The sequence below is a fragment of the Pungitius pungitius genome, chromosome 1 (genome assembly GCF_949316345.1).
Source record: "Pungitius pungitius chromosome 1, fPunPun2.1, whole genome shotgun sequence".
Taxonomy (NCBI): Eukaryota; Metazoa; Chordata; class Actinopteri; order Perciformes; family Gasterosteidae; genus Pungitius; species Pungitius pungitius.
In genome coordinates, this window is record NC_084900.1 from 33,801,798 (window position 1) to 33,823,951 (window position 22,154).

The 22,154-nt window shown below is 47.8% G+C and overlaps 1 protein-coding gene across 4 annotated transcripts; it reads left to right on the forward strand.

Annotated features, from left to right (window-relative positions):
* Nucleotides 1-922: 922 nt before the first annotated feature.
* Nucleotides 923-21,522, forward strand: src (v-src avian sarcoma (Schmidt-Ruppin A-2) viral oncogene homolog). Of its 4 annotated transcripts, XM_037481192.2 has the most exons (14): nt 923-1,315; nt 12,994-13,255; nt 13,357-13,456; nt 14,208-14,225; nt 14,859-14,957; nt 15,385-15,411; nt 15,627-15,730; nt 16,617-16,766; nt 16,864-17,019; nt 17,483-17,662; nt 17,979-18,055; nt 18,173-18,326; nt 18,672-18,803; nt 18,977-21,522. In XM_037481192.2, the coding sequence occupies exons 2-14, from the start codon at nt 13,003-13,005 to the stop codon at nt 19,183-19,185; spliced, it is 1,659 nt and encodes a 552-aa protein (XP_037337089.2). In that variant the 5' UTR covers nt 923-1,315; nt 12,994-13,002; the 3' UTR covers nt 19,186-21,522. The 4 variants fall into 4 exon arrangements, with proteins under 4 accessions (XP_037337089.2, XP_037337093.2, XP_037337091.2 ...); XM_037481196.2 differs by lacking the exon at nt 15,385-15,411; XM_037481194.2 differs by lacking the exon at nt 14,208-14,225.
* Nucleotides 21,523-22,154: the final 632 nt, after the last annotated feature.

A 22,154-nucleotide genomic window follows, 5' to 3' on the forward strand; every position in this document is an offset into this window, starting at 1 on the left:
GAGCTCTGAACGTTTAAAGGCTCATTTCCGTGCCAAAAATACCAATTTGTTGCTAATGTGTTTTGTTGTAACGTGAGGTTGAAGGAGAGACGCTATTTTCATTACGATTTGTATAATAACTAATGAACTGGTCGGCGAAATGTGGTCTACGCGATGACGTGATTTTGACGTATTTCCTATTTCACTTAAAACGTCATAAATATGGAACTATAGACTTTGTCGTGTTAAAAAGATGCTTTAAGGACATAATGCTGGCTGTTACTACTATTACTTTTAAATACGTAACTCTGCTCACATTCTATAATTAGGGTATTAAACAAGTAACCAGAATCAATGCTATTTAATCAATAGTTCCACACAGAAGGGTGTTCAGGACCTCTCTGACTACTCTTGTACTAAAAATGAAATATTTGTAGGCCTACTGTACAAATACATTTTTTCCAAACTAAATGTCCTTTATGTGTAAGTTTCGAAAAGCTAACATCTCAGGATTTGATGACCTATTATAGCTGTTTTCTCAAATCTTGAGAAATTATCCGTTTCAACATATAAATATGGGACTTTTATTTGGGATATTTCCCCCTGTGCAGTAAACATGTTTCATTTTCTGTACAACAGTATTCAGAGAGGTCCTGAACACACATAGTTCAGTCATTGTCTGGAATGATTGATTAAATAGCTTTCATCCCGGTTACATGTTTAATACCGTAATTGTCTGTCGCAGTGTGCAGATGCATCTCAACCTGAAGCCTCGTGTGAGCCGGGACCTTTTCGCCGAAATCAGGACTCGGGCTCGGGCACAAAAAAAAAAGAAAAAGAGAAGCGATCCCACCAATTGGACGTCGACATCGCGCTGACGTCTCCTCCCCGACACCGCCTCTCAGACCCCGGTGTTATGATCGTGATTCGGCGTTCCGGGGCACAGACGCCGACCGCCCGGGAGCAGCCAGCACGGGTCTCCACACGCCAATTGGGCGATCCGCTGCGTGTACTTTTTAAATTCCATTCGTCGATATGTGAGCGGGAGATGTTCCCCCCGGAGTCACCGCGCGTCATGACCTCACCGCCCCCCCGTTGAATGGGATTCCTCGCCGCCGCCGCCGCCGCAGCCGCCGCGCACCCTCCGTTTGGCACAGTCGGTCTCTCCGCCGCCTGCTCCGAGCCGCTGATTTTTACAATCTCTTGACACTTTTTTTTTTTTTGGGTTTCTCCTCTCGGGTTCACCGGTGGCCTGATACGAGATCCGCTCTTTTTCCGTACCGTCAGAACAGCGGCTGCCGCACGGCGAAAGATCCCCGGTGGCCCGCGCGTCAGGGTGAGTGCCTGAACTTGTTATTTCAGAGAGGGGGGGGGGGGGTGACCTCAGTGACGCTTTATAACCGAATGAGAGGTTTAAAAACGAGCCTGCGGGATGAGGTCTCCTCATCTTTGGACTCACACGTCACATCCCGATGAACCAAGTGATGTGTATTTATTAGTGATCAGTAGGTCACTGTCATTTGTCACTTTGTGATTTATCGAGGTCACGCTTGAGGAGGCCACTGTACCAGAGTTCCAGTAACTCATCAGGGTTGGTTTGTATTCTCAACCACACAATCCCTTCTTCTGCAGCGTTTTTTTTTTTTTTTTTGGTGAATAGCATGACCACACACCGCTTTGCTGTGCATTTTCTCAATTTTAAGAGAAACGGCTCCCTGGGTGGAAGCTCTTACAACACAAGCTGAAACCTGGCAGCTCTCTGCGGCGAGTTTTGGTTTTTATTGGGCTACCTGCTGTACTTGTGCTGCTTTGTGTGAGAGTGAGACGATCAGAGGGGATCGGAAGAGACCGTGTGTGTGTACTTTCACCAGCGCCAGCTCTAAATAATGTGCTTTTTTTCACTCAGGATGCCACTGATTTTCCTTCTGTCGGATCCCACACACATTTAAAAAAAACAGGATTAGTCTCTCCCACTCAACATGAGTCAAGGCCTCAAATATTGACTCTAATGTGGTGGCGACTAATAATAGAGGAAGACTGCGTAATTGTATAGTCTCAGTGATGTTTTTTCCCTGAGCTTATAGATGCAGTCCAGATCCTTTTCGTGATGGTTTGCATCTTAACAATGTGACGTTGACCTTTAGTCCCGACTGCCGGCCCAGGCTCACCTTCCAGATCCGCTGCCTAGAAAATGACACCCGGTTTATTATCTAGACTACATTTACTCTCAGATGCACATGTCATTCAGCTTGTGCAGTCACGGCACACGCATCCACACACAGTACACACACACACACACACACACACACACTTGAACCTGCTGTGGCACGGATGCAGGGTGATTTCAGAGCTTTTTGATCTGTCTAAAACCTGAATATTGTGTATAAACCCACAATTGAGGCCAGATTTTTTTGTACACTCTTTTGAAATCTGAAACATTTCTCATCAGTATTTGTCATGCATGTATTTTTTTCATGAAAATAAAATAGTTATTATATTTGATTATCAACAGTGCATTAGACAAATCCTCCACAGACTTAGTTTGATTTTTTTGTTGTTGTTTTATTTTTCAGAAGGAATTAGGATGTTTGGCAACATTCAGGCAAAAACATTTTATATCCCGTGGATCCAACATCCTTAAACTGTGCGTCAGGCCAATGATGTAAACTAATGCTGATCGGGATGAAGTGTTGTTGCATGTAAGCCCCCGCCCCCACCCTCCTATTGGCCTGCCTGATGCCCTTTTGGGCTGCTGTCAGTTCGTATCCCACCCTAAATCAACACTTCTGACGTTGTCTCAAAGGGGGGAAAAAAGGGTTCACGAAAGATTCTTCCATCTACAGTAAAGCCAAGTTTTACCAGGTCTTTCTCACCGAGATGGTCCCATTGTACTTTTCCAACTGCCTGGTTCCGGGCTCCGCTCAGGGGACCTAATGCCCCTTGGAATCCCATGAATGCTCCCCAGTGAAAGCTGTAGATGTCTATGTCGGCTCCAATGCGATTGGTGGAAAGTGGCTCTCGTGGCCCGAAATTCCTGCTAATTGGCAGCGTGGTTGTGGACTGGCCCCTTTGTTGTCGTCCCCCCCCCCCCCCCCCTTTTTTTTTTTTACTAGAGAGGTCTGTCTGTCTGAGGGTGATTCACTGGGCCTGGCATCAATGAAGGGCTTGTTTTCCGCAGCTACCCGGCCCTGCAGGAGTCGGCGGCACTGCGACGAGGCGCTTCGACTTTTCTCAAATTGCCTTTGTGCACCCATTGAGCGAGATGGAGGGAGAACCATTTAGGGACGGTGTGTATAGAGAGACCCTTTTCCCAGGCGTCCCGGGCCGAGCACATTATTAATGATGTGGGTTGTCGCCTTCGCCCCTGCATTCAAACAGACTCCTCTCCAGCAGGCGGTTTGCTGGGTCCAGCATCTGATCCGGTCCGCGGCCCACTTTCCCTTTTGCTCAGACGATCGACGTGTTGTGATCGTTTTGTGAGACAGAATGAGGATCCGGCTTAATGGCTGAGAGGTATGCAACACATTGAAACCAAGAGATGACAACAAACCGCGGGTCAAAGGGTGACTGTAGATCAGTCCGGGCTCTGATAGCAGTGTGTTGAAACGACACGTTATTTCCCCTTTTTGGCTTCGGAGTACTTCACAAACAAAACGCACAAAGCCAACGACCTCTCTCTCTCTCTCGTTTGCCAGTAAAACGTGGGACAAACTCGGAAGGGAGAGAGCGAGAGACGCACAAAAGAGGGAGGGGGGTGAGATTCGTGACGGATTCCTGCTGACAAAAAAAACGTTGAATTTTTAATGCGGCAGATACTAAACTTCTGTTGCTCTGGCCCAGATTTGGTGCTAATTAGCGCCCAGCCACTTTCAGGGGCATATAGTATCGCAACGCCACCTGTTCTCTCCCTCTTTGTCTCGCATCTCTCCCGTCCAGTCCCGTCTCTACGTGTCCGTGGCCCACTCCGTTGTCGCCTTCGTCCCATTGTGTGCGCCTTGTTTGCCCGCGGACGCTAAAGAGTTTCACTTCCGCGCCGATTCCGCTCGGGGGCTTTATTACTTCCTGTAATAAGTGAACCGCGGAGGGGGGGGGGGGGGGGGGGGGAAGTTGCGCTCAGTGGAGGCCCCCCCGTTGAATGATAAGGATGCAGAACTGAAGCGCTCCTGACATACCCCTCTGAGGCCTCTGTCGGGGGGGGGGGGGGGGGGGGGGCTGCGCTGGCTGGCCGGTTTTGAATGAAGTATCTCATAGTAGTTTGACACGGACGAACAGAGGATGGCTTGTGTCCTCCCCCCCCCGAGGATCCCGCGCTGCCACTTCCTGTCCCGCTGCTCTGGGAACGGTCCAGGGGCGACACAGGCCACGCACGTCCACTCAATCCAGCCAGTGTGTGGCCTCTCAGTGGAAAAGCGATCCCTTTCGCGCGCTCATTTCCCCCCCCCCCCCCCCCCCCCCCCCCCCCGTTGGCGCGTGCGCGTTTTTGTTGTGACAGGAAAAGAGGTCTTTGGCGTTTCGGTTAAGAAGCCTCAGTGTGTGTGTGTGTGTGTGTGTGTGTGTGTGGCTTTGTGCGGGCGCAGCTGTGCGAGCCTGGTCGGGATGATGAGATGCTGCTCCCCACCCCCCCCCGCCCCCCTGTTCTCGGGGCGTAAGGCGCTCTCCATCCTGTGAGAACCACTGTGGGGTTTTGGCGAGATGGGGAGTTTTGATGGGAACGCATTATTTGTGCGACGAATTCACATGGAGAGGAGCGGGTGCTTATGAATTCACCGAGTGACGCGTCGAGGAGTCGTTACCCCGGCGCTTTTCTTCATGTGCACATATAAACGGACCAATTGTGCGCCTACCCGAGCGGAGGCCCGTTTTGAATGCACAACGGTCCCACCGGCTGACCCGGTGGCCAACCCTCCGGTTCAACGCCGCGAGCTCCGTCAGCAGGGTCTTCTGCACTCACAGGCCTCAGCTGTTGCCAACTTGAAAGCAGTTGAGAGGAAATGGATGTGCTTTGAATTTTGCTTCAAGCTTCTTAACATTTTTCAGCTGTTTGTTAGCAGAACACAAGAACGCACCACCATTGGCATTCTCGAAACCAAAATACGAACAAAAATCTGTATAGTTGTTCCAGCGCCTTTCATCACGACCTCAGTGTCGTTTCCTCTTATTTGTGGTCTCGATCAGACACGGAACAGGAGCGTCGTCCTTCTTCCCTCTCGGCAGAGGCTGGTTTATGGAACCCACCCTTCTGTTTTCGTAAAGAAAACCACCCGGCGCTCTGCTTGGAGTGCCTGGCAGTCAGCGTATGGTTCCCATTTGAATTATTGAAATCAGTGCCTCCTGAACAAAGAGGGTGGGCCAAAAGAGAGGAAATCACTCCGGTGTTCGGGGGTCTCGCCCTTCAAATCTGGAACGGAAACGTCGTGGCTCGGGAGCAGTTTGTGTTTCGATACGTACGAAAACGTAACACGGGCCCGTTTTCAAATTTGAACGCCAAACTCTGGTGGGTGTTTCAGATTTGTTCTGCTTCTCTTTTTTTTGTGTCTCTTATCTCTAAGGAAGCAGTTTGAGTTCATCCACAGCAGCTATAGAAATGTTGATGCAGCGTGCTATATTTATAATTCTCCGCAGTCTGCTGTTCCCTCTCTCCTAGAATGTTTTTGTAGGGTTCATCCCCCCCCCCCCCCCACACACACACACACACACACCCTATGTTATCAGTGAATAATATGAAAAAAATATGCTTTAAAACACCCTCTGCATGCCTTCAGCTTTGGGTTTGAAACACGGACAGGCGTGAGTCGCGACCTTGATCCTTGGCCTTTTCTTGTTTTTTGGGGGGGTTTTTGCGACTACGTGGCTGCTCGGCACCCGCTCTCCCTTTTTTAATGGGCCCGGTTGAAGGGAATGTGCTCTCGTGGGCCCGCAGGCCGCCCCCGGGATGCTCCCGGTGTTTCTACCTGCTCGCCGCCGCATTCCTGCTGCGTGCCCGGCGAGCGGGAGAGGAGTTGCGACCCGCCTTTTTCTTCCACTCCTCCGCATTCCCTCAACCATGACTCGGCCCCAGTCGGCTGCAGCCAACCTGGATTTCACAATGCACACCTGGCATACTTTCACATCTTTTAAAATGTTGACATGCCATGATGTTGCTTTAAATATTGATTCAGCATTTTGGATTGAATTTGACCTGATCTGCTCTTTATCTCTCTCTCTCTTTCTCTCTCTCTCTCTCTCTCTGTGAATATATCTATATATCGAGCTACGGTCCGACTCCCCTTGGGTTCAGTGGGACTCGGCTGTTCGATTGGGCAGCGCAAAGAACGGATTTCTGAAGAATTGGGGGGGGTGTCAGCCGGGGTGTTTCCCTTCTTCTCAATGTCTCTTCAGGCCCTCACTCTGAGTTCTTGAATATTTGACAAGCAAAGAGTTGATTTCGACCATGTTCCTTTCCCGAATGATGGGCAGCTAGATGGGAGGAGGTGGCGTTGGACCGAGAGTGAGCGAGTAAGACTGGGAGAGGGGGGGGGGGGGGGTTGCCAAAGCCCTTGAGGATTATATTTATCTTCTCCTTCTCTCTCTCTCTTTCTCTCTCTCTTTCCTTTTCTTGTTTAAACATGTGACCAGCGCTCACCCGTCTCGGTTAACCTCGATATATATCTGTCAGGAGAGCGTATCGCCGATTTCAAGTATTCTGTCTATTCTCGGTGTACATGTGCCACTACCAGCTTCTTCTTCTTTTTTTTTCACCCTGTCAACGCAATTCACTGAAACACGCCCAGGTCCCTGTACGGCAGTCGCAGCCCTGTGCACGCACAGATGCCTCAGATCTCATAGGTTCTTCCAGAGGAATGAGAGCAGCCGCCGCTGCCGGATGTGTGCCTGTGTTCATCACAAGCGATACGGGGACAGCTGAGAGACCGTGGGTTATAAAACGGGGCGTGTGTTTTGTCACATCGGCTTGTTCCGTGTTCCATTCCAAATGTGCGACGGTGACTATTGGTAAATGCGCTGCCATTGATTAGCGGTTAACAAACAGATGAGCTAAGCAAGAGGAAATTACAGTGATGTCCTCTGTGTCTGTCTCGCCTAAGCCGGGCCTGTCACACCCTGTCTGGGAAAGTTAGTGCAGGTTTTTTTTTTTTCAGGTCCACTGCGGGGGGTGGGGTGGGGGGAGTTTGAGGGTCAAAGAGAGGGTTTCCAGAACGTCTGGGGTGAGACAATTGACAGGGAAAGGTGCGAAATGACTGCTATGAATACACTCTATGATCCACAGTGAGTGTAAAGTCAATGTGAGACTGGACGGTACTTTATGAACTGGCCCTGATAGCTGTCCAGTGACTGGATTGAACTGGTCTTTGCTGCCGGGTGCCGTCCCCTCCTCCAAATGGAATCGCTGGGGAACCGGGAGGTGCCGTTGTTCTCAATAAGTGGCCGTGTGGGGTTTTTAATACGAGGTCGGCTGAAGGAGGAGGAGACGGAGAATGGAAAGGAAGAGGAGATTAATGGAGATGAGTTATAATCAGGGGAACGATGGTAAACTCGGCATACTGACTGGAAAAGAGATTCACACATTCATGTTTTTAGGCTCAACAAAGGAGACGTAACATGCTTTACTTGGCTAATTGCCCCATTTTTTTTCTTCTTAAGCTAAGGCAACAGTTGTCATATTAAGCACAGAAATAAAAGTAGTATTGATCCTCCTATCTAGTCTCGCAGGGAGGAACCCCATTAACACATGTCCCGAAATGCTAAACAAACCCTTTCAGTATGTCCCTCCCAATACATCACCTCTACTAAAATGGCCCAGATATTTTCTCACTGAGCCTCAATCCCAAAATAATTTGTTGTATCTCATACTCCGATTAGAAAAAGGGGATAACAGAAAATCCATGAACTTACAGTCGGTGCCAGCAGTGTTTGTTGTTTGAAAGTGGACGAAAAAAAAATTCCTCTGTGAGCACAGGGTTTAAGGCGGAGCGGCCAGCTGCTCAGCCGTATGAGCCCAGCGATGTCATGTGACTCTAAAGGTCGGGCTAGCTGTCTGTGGGACGTTTGGCAAGCAGAAAGGTGATCTGAACGCACTATATAGCTTGCAGTTTTGGTGTGCAGACACACACAAACACACACATGGGCATCTCACAGGAAGGGGAAAAGGGGCTCGAGGCCTCTCATCCTATCATAGAAGCCCGAACCCTGCTGAGAGACCGGGACAATGAGTAAACGCTAATGTTTCATAACGGAAGGAATTTCTTAAGGGACGTTTTCCTCTCTTCCTCCGTGTCACTCTCCCTCCCTCTTTGTCCAAACGCTGCTCTGTTTTATCTCCCAAGCGCTCCGCGGGGAGTGACCGATATTCCACATAATCTAGAGAAACGGAGCCGCTGGTCACCGGAGAGGCATGCAGTGTTCTGGCCCAAAAGGTTCTGCCTCCGTGTAGTTTGTTGGTTTGTGGAATGCTTGGAAGCGCCTCCATGGCAACGAGCTGTGTGTGTGTGTGTGTGTGTGTGGGGGGGGGATGGTAAATATTGACTTCACCACCTCCCCATCCCGGTATCTGTCTGAGAGGAGCGCGGAGGGGGGGATCGGTACACACTCTGTGTCCAGGACTCAGCGAAGTCCTGCCATGGGGGGGGGGGGGGGGGGGGGTGTGTCTGTTTACCCTCAGATCTACAGACGCAGAGTAGCAGCTCACAGTTCAGGGTGTACTTACGATACAATGCCCCATGCTTTAAAAGTGTGTTACTTCGTCTTCAGCTCGGCGCGTTCACCTGATGGGGGATGAAATGGGAAGTATGTGGAAGGATGTCCGTTGCTTAAACCTGTGCAGGGAATGCAGTTCTCAGCAGCCATTTCCTCTATTTTTCTGTTTGACGAAGTAGAGAAAACAAGAGGACGTTCAACTGAAACCTGAGTTTTGTCCAGAATCAGGAACCAGCCCCACCTGCTGTGATTCAGAATGAGTGTGTTACATTATCGAGCTGTATACAGGGGGGTTGTAAATTATTGTAGGCGGAGATGTCTTTTTTTTTTCCTGCTTTTTTTGTTGAGACATGATAAGCAGACGGGCTTTGGGTGCTAGCAGCCGCAGCTGTAGTGGTTCGACCGGTCTGTCCCGTCCCGCCGTTGCGCCCGCTCTTGCCGACTACAGAATAGTTGTTAATAATCTGGACAGAAGGAGCGGGGCTGGATTATGCTATACGGCCGGTGGCTGGTGACGCAGTAGTCAAAGCCTCAATAGCCCCTCCCACCCCCCCACCCCGGGATAATTACATAGAGAGCATTGAGATGAAGGAATACATCCGCCAGGACCAGTAAACCACGCTTGCACACACTGTGATATGTTCCATGTAGACACACAACAACACACACACACACACACACTCACACGTCCAAATCACCAAACATGTCCACTTATGCAAAGAGGCCGAGGCCTGGAATGCGAGCCCCAGTTAGTCCTACAACGTGACGAGGTGTCCAGACAAACGTTTCATTGTCTTGTTTTTTGTTCTGGGTTTCAGCTAAAGCTTGATTGTGACCTTTGACCCACCGCCTGAGGCATTAACGGCCGGTCTTTACTTGCGAACTGTAGATCGTCGGAACATGTGCAACCACATGCCAATACCAGCAGGCAAAGTGCGAGGTCTCCTACTGTAGCTGCCGCAGCGACACGCAAGCCCCGACACGCCGCATCACATAGCGGAGTCTCACCCCCCCCCTCCCTCCGTGTTCCTCCCAGTTCACTCCAGCCCTGTGTTGGGGAGTCCGTACCAAACATCTGAGGCAGGATTCCTTGATTTTGATGTTCATGACTATTTGATCCTTCTTTTTTTTTGAGGAGCCACAGGGGAGTTAACCACAAAGGAAATGGACCAGTGTGGTGACAACGACTCCATCAGTGAAGCCTATTAACGACCACTCCTCTTTTCTATTTTCTTCAATGGCGGAGATCGTCATTGTTTTCTTTTCTTTTCTTTTCAAATGAAGAAGCAAGCTAACCAGGGATATTCAACATCCCGTTGGTGGAAAACAACCCTGGCAGCGATATTAAAAGACTATTTCCATTTACCAAAGGCCCCGGAGACTTGAAGGATTTGGAATTCATTGTAAGATCTTATGCATAATTAAACAAATCCCCCCCCCCCCCCCCACTCACTCAGCCACACACCCCCACCTTGCCAGAGGGATTTTGCATGCATCCCCCTCACACACTCCCCCACCCCCAAACGGTGGGTGCTTGTTACAGTATCTCATCCCTATTAGGCCAGACTCGGTCTCTTGTTATCATCAGCTACCGATGATATATTCACACACCGCATTCCTGCAAAACATGACATTGTTTGCCCTCACGACTTCCTTCATTTCCATATTTTCCTGCCGGCTGTTGGAGCTGAAGCACGCTAAGGGCTGGCAGCCTGCGAGCTAAAGGCCACTTCTGTGTCTTGTTTACTCCGCCTGCTGTGAGCTGACAAAAGATGGTTTTGTTGCAAACTGGGTAGTGAAGAAAGGGAGACTCTCTCAATTCCTGTGTTCGGTGCTCACTCGGTTTCCGTCCTGTTTTTCAGGGACTTTTCGGCGCATTTGTCTGGTTTTGCAGTATTGGGACACTGCTAATTCTTTTCGACCTTGGCATTTGTGGGAGGCTGAATCATATCAGACGCCGTGGCACGTGCACAGCTAACCCGTCCCCGCGATCATGTTCAGCGTGTCGCCATTATTTAGCAATGGCGTGTCCGCATAATGTTTTATCCAAGCTCTCTCTCTTTTAGTGATTCCTCATTCAGGCGACAAGGCGCATAAAGTGTGCCCAACGGGGGGAGCTTCCCGTCGGGCCGACAACGGTGGATGAGACCGGGAGCGACTCCGCCGCGACGGCTTATTAACTATGCAACCCATCCGCCTGCCTGGTTCGCCCGACATCTTTGTGTCTGCACTCTCGTGTCGGGCCAACCTGCACGCCTTGTTACACTTGCGACCTCCATTATATGCAGACATGCCCTGGGGTGGGAGAAGAGGGTGGGGTGGGGGGGGGGGGGCTAACGACTGTCCAGTTCCATGGAACCTCGCCCTCCCCTCCTCAATATGAACCCCGCGGTTCCTTCCATTACTCCCGTTTTTACAATTTCTTTCCGTTTCTGAGCTGCATTTGTCTTTTGGATGAGCTCCTATGTGCACACATCCATAGGAATCTCAGCGGGGGGGGCAGACAAAATGACTGACACGAACCAGTGACATGTCTGCTAATATCCGTTAGATAACCGCGCTCTTCTTTGTGCCGCGCTTTTTCCACCATATGTCACTCCATGGCCCTGACTGCGAGCGTGCCCGCCAGCGTGTGTGTGTGTGTGTCGGCGTGTGTGTCGGCGCTTGTCTCTGGTTGAGGATTAGACTGGTCGCCTGCGAATGGGGGGGGGGGGGGGGCGCTTGTGCATTGGCTGACTCCAATGTCAGATCCAACAGATGTGTGGCCTCTTAAACAGCAACAGTCGGGCACGGTGATGTCAGCTAAAGGGCTGAGCAGGCCTGACACCTATGCTCGGCCCTGCTATGCACTGCGACCCGCCCACCCCCCCCCTGCTTATCTGAAGCGCCCCCCCCAACCAGCCCCACCTTAATGTTTTCTATAAAGTAGCATAGACCCCCGTGGATATAGCTACCCAATGATAACACAGGCTTGACTCTAAATTATCCTCGGCTTAGTGCAACGATTTCCTGGCACTAAGCTGTTATTGGAGCCATTTCATCAGCCCAAGTAGGGGAGTGGAGGGGAGGGGAGGGGGAGGGGGAGGGGGGGGTTTAGTAATGAAGAGATGTAGAATTCAAATCCAATCCAAAACTGCCTCTTGGCCTTTGGTCTGTTCTCATCTGGCTTTTTGGAGAGACTCTCCATTTTTTGTTCGTAGATAAACGACCCTTTTATGCTTTTTAACACTGTCATCTAATAACTCGCATGCTCACACTGGTTAAATCGATCTGGAACTTGCAACAAATGACTTGAACTATGTTCAAGCAGTGTGATGTCAAATGTCACGGCCCTCGTAGAGCACATGAATGGATCAGTGGCTGCACACAGAGGATTCGTTATCGATGCATGTGTTGATTATTTTGACCAGGAAACTGCACTAATCAATTCTTTCAAATTAACAAGGGATGCAATGAGCCTCAATGTGAACGGGGTCACTCCCTTGATCCCTAGAGTTATTGCATCACATCTCACCCAAGCTGGAGAGCATTTTTAGCCTTTTTAGGCAATTTCTTTCTTGGCACCACTTGATGAGATTCTTTGGATGTTTTTGCTTTGTGACTTTGGTGTTTCCAAAAGAGTTAGTTTGGATTTAGCAACGTCCGGCATTTACACAGATCAGCAACCCCTGTGTTCTGTGAGGGAAAATCCATTTTATTTTTTCAATGGAGCCGTGGGAGAGCACAGATGAAAACAACCGCCTCGTTCCCATTTCAGAAATGTCTCTAAACCGCTCGTAAAAACAATTGGAATATACTGTACACTGTACTGTACAACAGATTTTTTTCTTTCTTTTAGTGTTGCCCATGTGGCTAAAAATGTGTCTATCTGAATAAAGCTACGGACCATGGCGCCACACGACGCGGATGCCTCTCTCTGTGCATCTGTGTCCGACACATGTTCAGGCAGGAATGTGTGTGTGTGTGTGTGTGTGTGTGTGTATGCTCAGCTGGTGGCGGTGCTAAAATGTGTGTGTTTGGAAACCCGCGCCGCGGCAGCTGCTCCCCCCCCCCCCCCGGGAGCCGTGGTTCATGTGTCCTACGTGACACTGTGTCTCTCGGGTGGGTTTAGAGACGTGGTCTCCTTCCCGTCTCTGGTTGCTGCATCGTGCCATCGTGGTTGTCAGTCAAAGGAAATTTTCCAGACCGTGTATTTTGAGAATTTGACATGAGAAAGAAAGGTGCATCCGGTGCTAAATTATTACATCATTTTTGTTTCTCATAGTGCCTTGAAATACAATTTCACTCACTATCTGATGCCTCTCTTCCTTAAATGCACTACAGGCCTCGGCCATGGGAGGATCCAAGAGTAAGCCGAAGGATGTCGGCCAGCGCACACGCAGCCTCGAGGGCAACCTCGGCTCCGGCGGCGGGGTTGGCGGCCACCACCTCGGCGCCAATCAACAGTCCTTAACACCCAACCGTAGTCCCGCCATGGAGGGCGGTCTGGGTGGCAATCAGCCTATGACCAATAATGCAGAGATGACCCTGTTTGGAGGTGTGGACAACAACACTGTCACCTCTCCCAACAGAATCACGCTAGCAGGTGAGAACCTCGGGATGTATTTAGCTCTATTGTGTCTTTGATTTTAATCGTGTCAAACAACAATTTGTGTCGGGTAATGGCCGAACTCTCTGTCCTGACAGGAGGCGTGACAACATTCGTGGCATTGTATGACTATGAGTCTAGAACGGCCTCAGACCTTTCTTTCAGGAAGGGTGAACGCCTCCAGATAGTGAACAACACGTAAGGAAAATCAATCTTTAATAACGTTCTCACATCTCTCTTTGAATGATGAGGGATTACTGCACATAGACACGGTCTGAGTTATTGCTCGGTGGTTTGACTCACTCCTTTGCACCCCGAAGCCCGTCGCCTCTCTCCCGAAACCCACTGTAACCATGGAAACAGGCTTCTTCAGTAGAGTTTGCTGACGCGTTTCTAGAAAATCCTTAGCTTCATTCACAAAAGACCAGAGCTTGCTCTATGAACCAACGGAAGGTGCAGTGAGCCACATACTGTAGCGCGGCACCCCCAGTGCTGCTTTGCTATCAAACCACTGACCTAGAAGGCAGGAGCTGAGGACAATAGTGGATTCTCCCCGTGAAAGCAAAGACCTGGATCATTAGTGGGTCAAGTACAACCAGAATACATGAACAATCTCTAAGATTAGTTTTATGGGTATATTGCAGTCAGGTGGCAGGCAAGCTTCTCATAGCTTTCTGATTGGTCCAGTTCAAATTTTGTAGCCTTAAACAGTGACCTGATTGTAATAATTGTGTCCGTTCTGCATGTTTTTCGACCTTTTTCCACCATTGTTGTGCCTTCCATTTCTGCAAGTTATGCAATGATTAAAAACATTTCATGCAGCATATTGGTTTAATTATGAATCTGCACAATTTTTTTAACAGCTTTCTTTCTATAACGCCTGTCTTTTCCACCATTTCCTTTTCATCTCTCTTTTCTATTTCATCACAAACCTCACATTTTTTCATAGGAGGAAAGTGAACTGCAGGTTTGTGAAGCTTCCCTGGCGTTGTAACTCAAATGTGCCGTTTGTCTGTCTCTGTGTTCGTATATCAAGAACATCAAGTCCTGTTTGCACTGTAACACCACTTTGCTAGAGAGCTACAAACCACATAACTCTGCCGATGCAGCCCTAGAACCTGTAGTGAAGCAGTCTGGGGAAGTTTGTGTGACGCCTTGCAGCACTACGCTCAATCCAGGTCAACCAGTAGCGACGTAAATCAAGCCGCAATGTTACTTTGGAAGTGAATGTAGTGCTGTAAAGCTATACTTACTCCTTAATTAAGTGTAGATCAGAAGCACCGTCCCTTCGTGTTGTCACACCCACACAGATGCATGTTTGGTTATAATTAAAATGACATAACACCCATTTATTAGCGATACCTGGGCTCGCCTTTATCAAGCTTCTCCAGGAGCCGAGGGCTCGGCTACTGTGGCGACCAAAGAACATTCGAGTGGCTACAGGGGAAGCAAATTTCTATCAGTAGTAGTAGCATTTTTTTTGGGGGGGGGGGGGGGGGGTATTCTGAGACACTTGATAAACACCAGCCCTTAAAGTCACACTGACTCGTCGGGTGTTTTTTGCGATGGTGTGAAGGTGTGTGTGTGTTCATCTGTGCAGAGAGGGCGACTGGTGGCTGGCGCGCTCCCTCACCACCGGAGAGAGCGGTTACATCCCCAGCAATTATGTGGCTCCATCTGACTCCATCCAGGCAGAAGAGTAAACCCCCTTTCTCTTTTTTTGTTTTTTTTGCTGTCTCTTGTAACTGTTCTTAATCAAGCACACTCACATGTCCCATGCGTGTTTTCTCTGTTGGATTGAGCTTCAGTCAGCAGCTGCTTAGCTTAGCTTAGCATAGAGGCTGTAATAATGTGTTATGTAACGCTGAGCTAAACCAACTCTGCTTCAGACTGCTATTAATGTTTCTAGGTTTCGTCAAGAAAGCAATGAAGCGTATTTCAACAGAATGTGGAAGCTTTCTTTAATATGTCTGAGGCACGTTGACTGTTTTCTTCTCATGGGGGGGGGGGCACGCTGCTTAACTTTGCATGCCAACCTGCATGCTTACACAAACGAGCCGCACAAACCACACTCTATTATACTTTTATAACAACTCCGTTTCTCACTTTTCCTCCTGCCTTCCCAGTCATCTCAGACTGACTCTAGAGTCCAGGTAAGCGGCTGCAGGCGTCAGTATGCGCTGCGTCTGGAGCGCAGAGAACAAAAGTTTCACTTCCTTTACCGAAACCATGAGCGGCAACTCACCCCTGCCTCATCATTCCTTCTCCTTCTTCTCCCACACACATTGATCTCCCCCCCCCCCTCACCGACCTGCTCCCTGTGTGTCCCATGTTTGTTTGTTTTTTCGTTTCATCTCAACCTCACCAGGTGGTACTTTGGTAAAATCACTCGCCGCGACTCCGAGAGGATGCTGCTAAGTTTAGAGAACAGGAGAGGGACTTTCCTGGTGCGAGAGAGTGAGACCACCAAAGGTAAGGGGGCCCTCACACGAAGGAGAGGGTCGGCTGGGTGTCAAACCTCAAGTCTCAAAACCAAAATATGCTTGGTATGAAAACCTTTGTTTGCTCCAAAATTCTTTAAAATAAAAAAGGGCTTTTGTTAAAGGAAATTCCTCCACGTGGGCAAATTTGCCTTTTGCACGAGCAATATGTCATTCATGCATGATTTTAAAGTATTTTAATGAAACCAACCGTGTGGGACGGGGAAAGGGTTGTTGTAGCTGTATGACTTTTAACAGCCCGACAATTAAAAAAACAAACATTAGATCTTAGACACGAAGCCTCGTGACATGTCTTACCAGAATGCACGGAGAAAGAAAAGCTCATTCCGTCACGTGTTTACGACGAAATGTCGCCGCGCCAGGCTTGAGAAGAGAGAGAGAAAGCAGATGGGAGGCGGTGGGATGTGGCCCCCGTGGGACACTTTCTGTCTGCAGGCAGCGCTGTCCCCTCAGGTTTAGCTTGCTGTGTGTGTGTGTGTGTGTGTGTGTGTAATTTATGTACACAAGTAAATTTCATTATTCCTCGTACTGGATATGTTTGTGGAGCCCTGTGTGGAAAAGGGAGACGGGGCGGGAAGGGATGAGGCAGGGCGAGGAGATGAGTGAGTGGAGAGGTGCTTGGTGGGTTGAGCCCGACAGAAGTAGGTCAGCGTGGAGCCTTCGCAACCACAGGCCACATCACCCAGTTTTAACATTCACAGAGCTCTGGGATTCATGCAGTTTTTTTTTTTAATCATCTGACGGATGCTGCCCCCTTGTGGCGCAATGAGCACACCAGAACTTGAAAGCTTAATTTCTTATTTTAACATCCACAAAAACAATGTTATCGCGCTATTTTAAATTCCTCTTCTTTTAAGGTGCCTACTGTCTGTCCGTACTGGACTACGACAACACCAAAGGGCTGAATGTGAAGCACTACAAGATCAGGAAGCTGGACAGCGGAGGCTTCTACATCACGTCTCGCACGCAGTTCAGCAACCTGCAGCAGCTGGTCAACCACTATCGCAGTGAGTTCATACTGTCACGTGGAGGTTGTTTTTTTGCGATTTGGAAGGAAGCGCGCTTCCCTTTCTTCACCACATGCCTTCTCTTGTTGTCCCGCAGAGCACTCCGACGGGCTGTGTCACAGTCTGACAGACATTTGTCCTGTGCTGAAGCCTCAGACTCAGGGCCTGTCCAAGGATGCCTGGGAAATCCCGAGAGAGTCCCTGCATCTCGACCTGAAGCTGGGACAGGGCTGCTTTGGGGAGGTGTGGATGGGTAAGCCGTGCGTCGATCCGTTCCCTGATTTAAAAAACCTGCGTCTTCCGTTCTTTTTCGTCATTCCATTGAAACGTATGCTAACGCACACTTCCAGCAAACTATAGACAGACTGAAATAGAATGTATATCCTACCATAGTCATTTCAGATCTTTACTGAAATCGTGTATTTCATCTCCTCCTTTTCTCTTTAAAGCTATTATTGTTTCTATAGCTCGTAGCTCTCATGGTCGCCATGCCAGAGATTAATCAACGTGGTGTTCCGGCGTAGTAGCTACTCACAATCTTTCCCCGTACCCCCCCAACCCAACGAGGTACAGGCACCACCAGTTGGAAATCACTACTCAACGTTTTGTTCCATCTGTATAAGCGTTGGTCATTTGCTTTCACATATCTATATGCGGGAGGATAGTTGCCTTCTAACAATCAATACTGGGTTTGAAGTACTCCTTTTTGAACTCAGGAACCTGGAATGGGACAACACGGGTGGCAATAAAGACTCTGAAACCAGGCACCATGTCTCCGGAGGCCTTCCTGCAGGAAGCTCAGGTCATGAAGAAACTGAGACATGAAAAGCTGGTTCAGCTTTATGCCGTGGTGTCCGAAGAACCCATCTACATCGTCACAGAGTACATGGGACAAGGTCAGCACGGCCACTTCACACTTATACATATAATAGATATGTAATCATGGATACAGTAAAACGCAGAAAACCAATGACGTTTTTCATCACCGTGTATGTTCTTCAAGTAGTTGTAGCCATATAGTGCCATGCACTGTAGCTCCATTATAGAGAAGCAAGACATCTCCCAAGGTGATCTTTAAAACTAAGCAACTCACAAAACAAATGTATGTATGTAATGTATGTAAATGTATAAGCCATCGGTTAAGGGTAACAGCATGATAGCTGAAATGGCTCCAACAATTTTATACACACCTGCATTTGACTCTGCCAACAGGTAGTTTACTGGATTTCCTGAAAGGCGACATGGGCAAAATGCTCCGCCTCCCCCAACTGGTGGACATGGCTTCACAGGTCAGCACCAATCATTGGCTACAGCAACTCTTAAATTATTATTATTTTTATTTTTTTTAACTATCACAGGTGCTTTCTTTCAGTCCAGACAATCCCAAAAGTGTGTCTATTTCTCAGATTGCTTCCGGCATGGCTTACGTGGAGAGGATGAACTATGTGCACAGAGACCTGAGAGCCGCTAACATCCTGGTGGGAGATAATCTGGTTTGCAAAGTGGCTGATTTTGGTTTGGCTCGCCTCATTGAGGACAATGAATATACCGCAAGGCAAGGTGAGATGGCAGGAAGGAGTTTCTCTTCCAGTTTCTCAATTTAGCAAGTTGGTTCTCCACCTTCTCTGCTTCTGACCAAAAGGTTTCCATTTGTGAAGTGTTTTTTTCCCACCGTAATTCAACTATTTAGGTTTGAAAAGTATCCAGTGTTTGAAACAACATGTTAGCAAAGGTTCATGCATTAGAGATTCATCTTGTTTTCTTTCTCTTCTTTTTGAGTATCTCGTAACCCCTCAGCTTAAATTGTAAAGTGATTTTGGACTGACATGAATGCAAACTGCAACGCGACAAGGTGGTGATTGTAGTTTCCATGTCTGCTAAAATGATTAACCTGTCCTCTTGCAGGAGCCAAGTTCCCCATCAAGTGGACGGCTCCCGAGGCTGCTCTGTACGGCCGCTTCACCATTAAATCTGACGTCTGGTCCTTCGGCGTCTTGCTGACCGAACTGGCCACCAAGGGCAGAGTGCCCTATCCAGGCAAGGATTGTTTCCTCCCTTTCTCCTTAAAGGCATTTTTTTTAATCACAGAGAGTCAATTGCCGACATCACGCCCCACCAGTTCAGCAGCATGACGGTCGATGTCCTGAGAAATGATTCGCTTCGAATTGTGACCATTGTGCGTTTCTTCCTTCGCGCCTCTGCCCTGCCAGGAATGGTGAACCGGGAGGTGTTGGACCAGGTGGAGCGCGGCTACAGGATGCCGTGTCCCGCCGAGTGCCCCGATTCCATGCATGAGCTGATGCTGACCTGCTGGAGAAAAGAGGCCGAGGAGAGGCCCACCTTCGAGTACCTGCAAGGGTTCCTGGAGGACTACTTCAACGCCACAGAGCCGCAGTACCAGCCAGGAGAGAACCTGTAACTGGGCCGAGCGTGTGCGGAGTGTGCATGCGTCCTGCATGCGCAACACCCAGCATGTGCGTCCACTCCTAGAGGGTACGGGTACGTGTCAGGGTTTGCCCCCTTACTGTGAGACGGGGGCAGGGGGGGGGGGGGGGGGCAGAGGGCAGACTGCATTCTGGGTACTGTCAACATCAACACATCAACTGTTACCCCGTGGGACAAGAAACCAATCAGCGACTCTCAGTTCCTGCTTCTTTCCAAAGTCGCCGTCTTGCTCTTCTATCGCAGGTTGAAAGGCTACACTGTGGTATTTAGAGTTTATTAACCAGTGCTGTGTCATTCCGTATGTCAAATCAACCCCCCCGTCACATCCGAGCAGGTTTTCCTACCTTCTTTGTGTTTGTGAGGCGCCCTAAATGTATACATTCCGCATGCGTTCCCCCCCCCCCCCCTGTGTTAGCTCACCCAGCTGGTCTCGTCGTTTACGACCACCAACACCGCAAGTGACGCCAGACCGTGGCGTGGGGGGGGGAAATCATCCAGACAATGAATGTCCCTGCTGGAAGCCCCCGGGGCGTTACTGAATTTTCATTTTGGGGGGGGGGGGGGGGTACCATTTTAAAAAGAGTCTGTCTTCCACTATTTGGAACGTACAGTCATTTTTCCCGGGACGATCTAGGTTGTGTTTTGTTCTTAGACCTGGATCCGCTGGAATATATTCAGGTGACAGATTTGACTTTAAAACAATGCTTCCGCTGTGCAACATTTCAGCTATAGTGTCCCGACCGCTGTGAGATTAGGTACCAGACTGACACCTTTCGATTCTCTTTGAGAGGGCGTAGTCTCACTCGCCAATTGGACCAATTGGCGCATCGCTGTGATCAACATACAGCTAAACTCAAAGAAGAGAATCTATTTTCTAATTGTGACTTTTCTTACAAACCAATGGCTACTGATCACTAACGCTCGTCTCAGGATGGAGAAGACTAGAATTCTGCTGCAAGGATTTTTGTGCCATTAAAAATCTCTTTTGTACTCTTCTTCTAACTGTGTAAAAGTGTATTTTAATACTCTGCTTTTCTTACAATGAAGTTTGAGTTGTGTAAGCAGTTGTTCTTTTTAAAGGACAATCCACTGAGACCCTGCACCTGAGTACAGAACCAGCTGGTTTTAAGGTGCGGATTGGTCTTCAAGCATTGAAATTGAGATCAGGTGACTCTACCTTTTACGTTTTTTGACCTTCATTTATATGAAGATTTCGATCCGTAATCAGCCTCAGTATTTTCTTAATTAGTGCACAACGGAACACTGGCATTAATATGTTTCTGTGATAAATGAGGTGTACGCTGAAGATGGTGATGCCTCCTTCCAGCTACCAGAGAGCCTTCCCATATAAACAGCATGTACAGCAAATAAATTGGCATATTCAAAGTTAGTTGTAAATATCTTTAATGCTTATATTTTTTTTGTGTACATCACCTTTATAATTTATTCCTTTGACTATAACCCCCATTGTCTATTTTACTTTTGGCGTCATCATTCAAACTTCAATGTTTATGGTACTTTCATTGGTTTAATAACAACAATAATAACGAAATCTATATATATATATATATATTATTAAAACACAAATGTTTTCTTTTCTTTGTGCTTGTATTTCTGTGAAACGTATCCCGGTTGTACATTTTCGATATGTCTGACAGAATTGGTGAGGAGAACTGCTCTGTATTCGCTGACTCAGTATTGGTCATCTGCCAGCGTTATTTCCTTCTCATAATACAATCAAAACCACAAATGTTTACATCAAAATAATCTTCAAATAAAGTTGCTGCTGCTTTCGAGGCTGATAAATGAGCAGTTAATCAAATGAGATTGTTGTTAACCATTTTTGGGAGATACCTGGGTACACCTGACTGTGTGTGTGTGTGTGTGTGTGTGTGTGTGTGTGTGGCCATCCATTGTGCGCCCACAATCGAAGGCGTTCGGTATCTGTGAAGCGCACTGTGTCCTGTGGACATGCGCCACAATGAACCCGTTGACTTGCTTGGGTGTAGTCGGGCGTTCTGGCATCGTTCCCTTGTTTTCCTGACCTGTCACTCAATGCAAAAGTACACAAAAAAATGATCTGGTTATTGGTATGTAGCGTTGCTTTGAAAGCCAGGGTTATTTCCAGTTGGGTTACGTGGGTCTTCTCTCTGGCTATGCAGATATTATTTTTTATCTGTTATATTCCTACATATACTCTTTTCTACTCTATCCATTGGAAATTTTCAGACAAATAGCTCTTTGTTAAATTCTACTGAATATTGTTCAAATTTAAAAGTATGCTTGAATAAAATTTGTATATTGCCAACTCTATTGTGTTCAGCAACTGAAATAATTCAGTGTCTCGCTCGCTGAGTGAAGAAGTCTGTGTGTCAAAGGTTGTGGCAAATAAAACACCTCATTTTTTTCCTGGGTGTGATAATTTATAAATGAGAATTTGTGGAAGGTCACCTTGCTATTAGCATTAGCAGTTTTAAAGAGAATCTATATCTTATAGAGTCTAACAAACACAGTACACAACCAAATTCATTTAAACAGAATTTTAGTGCTGTAAAAACTGTTTATAGCTATGTTTGGGGTCCTACCTTAAATCCTGTTTTTTTCCGGTTATGAACAGCTAAAAAAATGTACTTATATTTACATTTATTCAACAGATGAGTGCAAAGTGCACGTACAAACCATGTCTGACAAATCTTGTTTGTCAGATTTTCTCTTGCGTGTATTATTCTGACTAAACACATGGATACAGAAAAATCACGCCGGAAGTAAAGCCAACATTAACATCAGGGTGTTGTCTACTTCAATTTGTAAAATGTAAAACAATAAAAGATACAATAATATAATGTTCTATTAGTCCCGCAGCAGGTAAATTTACAATATTACAGCCTCAAAAGTGGGTAAAGTGCACGACGAAGAGTAAAAAAATGAACAAGATCAAAGGAG

Coding starts and splice junctions, on each gene's coding strand:
- src (XM_037481192.2), top strand. CDS start 13,003: ATGGGAGGATCCAAGAGTAAGCCGAAGGATGTCGGCCAGCGCACACGC. Junction 18,056..18,172: donor TGGTGGACATGGCTTCACAG/GTCAGCACCAAT, acceptor TCTATTTCTCAG/ATTGCTTCCGGCATGGCTTA. Junction 18,804..18,976: donor GGGCAGAGTGCCCTATCCAG/GCAAGGATTGTT, acceptor CTGCCCTGCCAG/GAATGGTGAACCGGGAGGTG.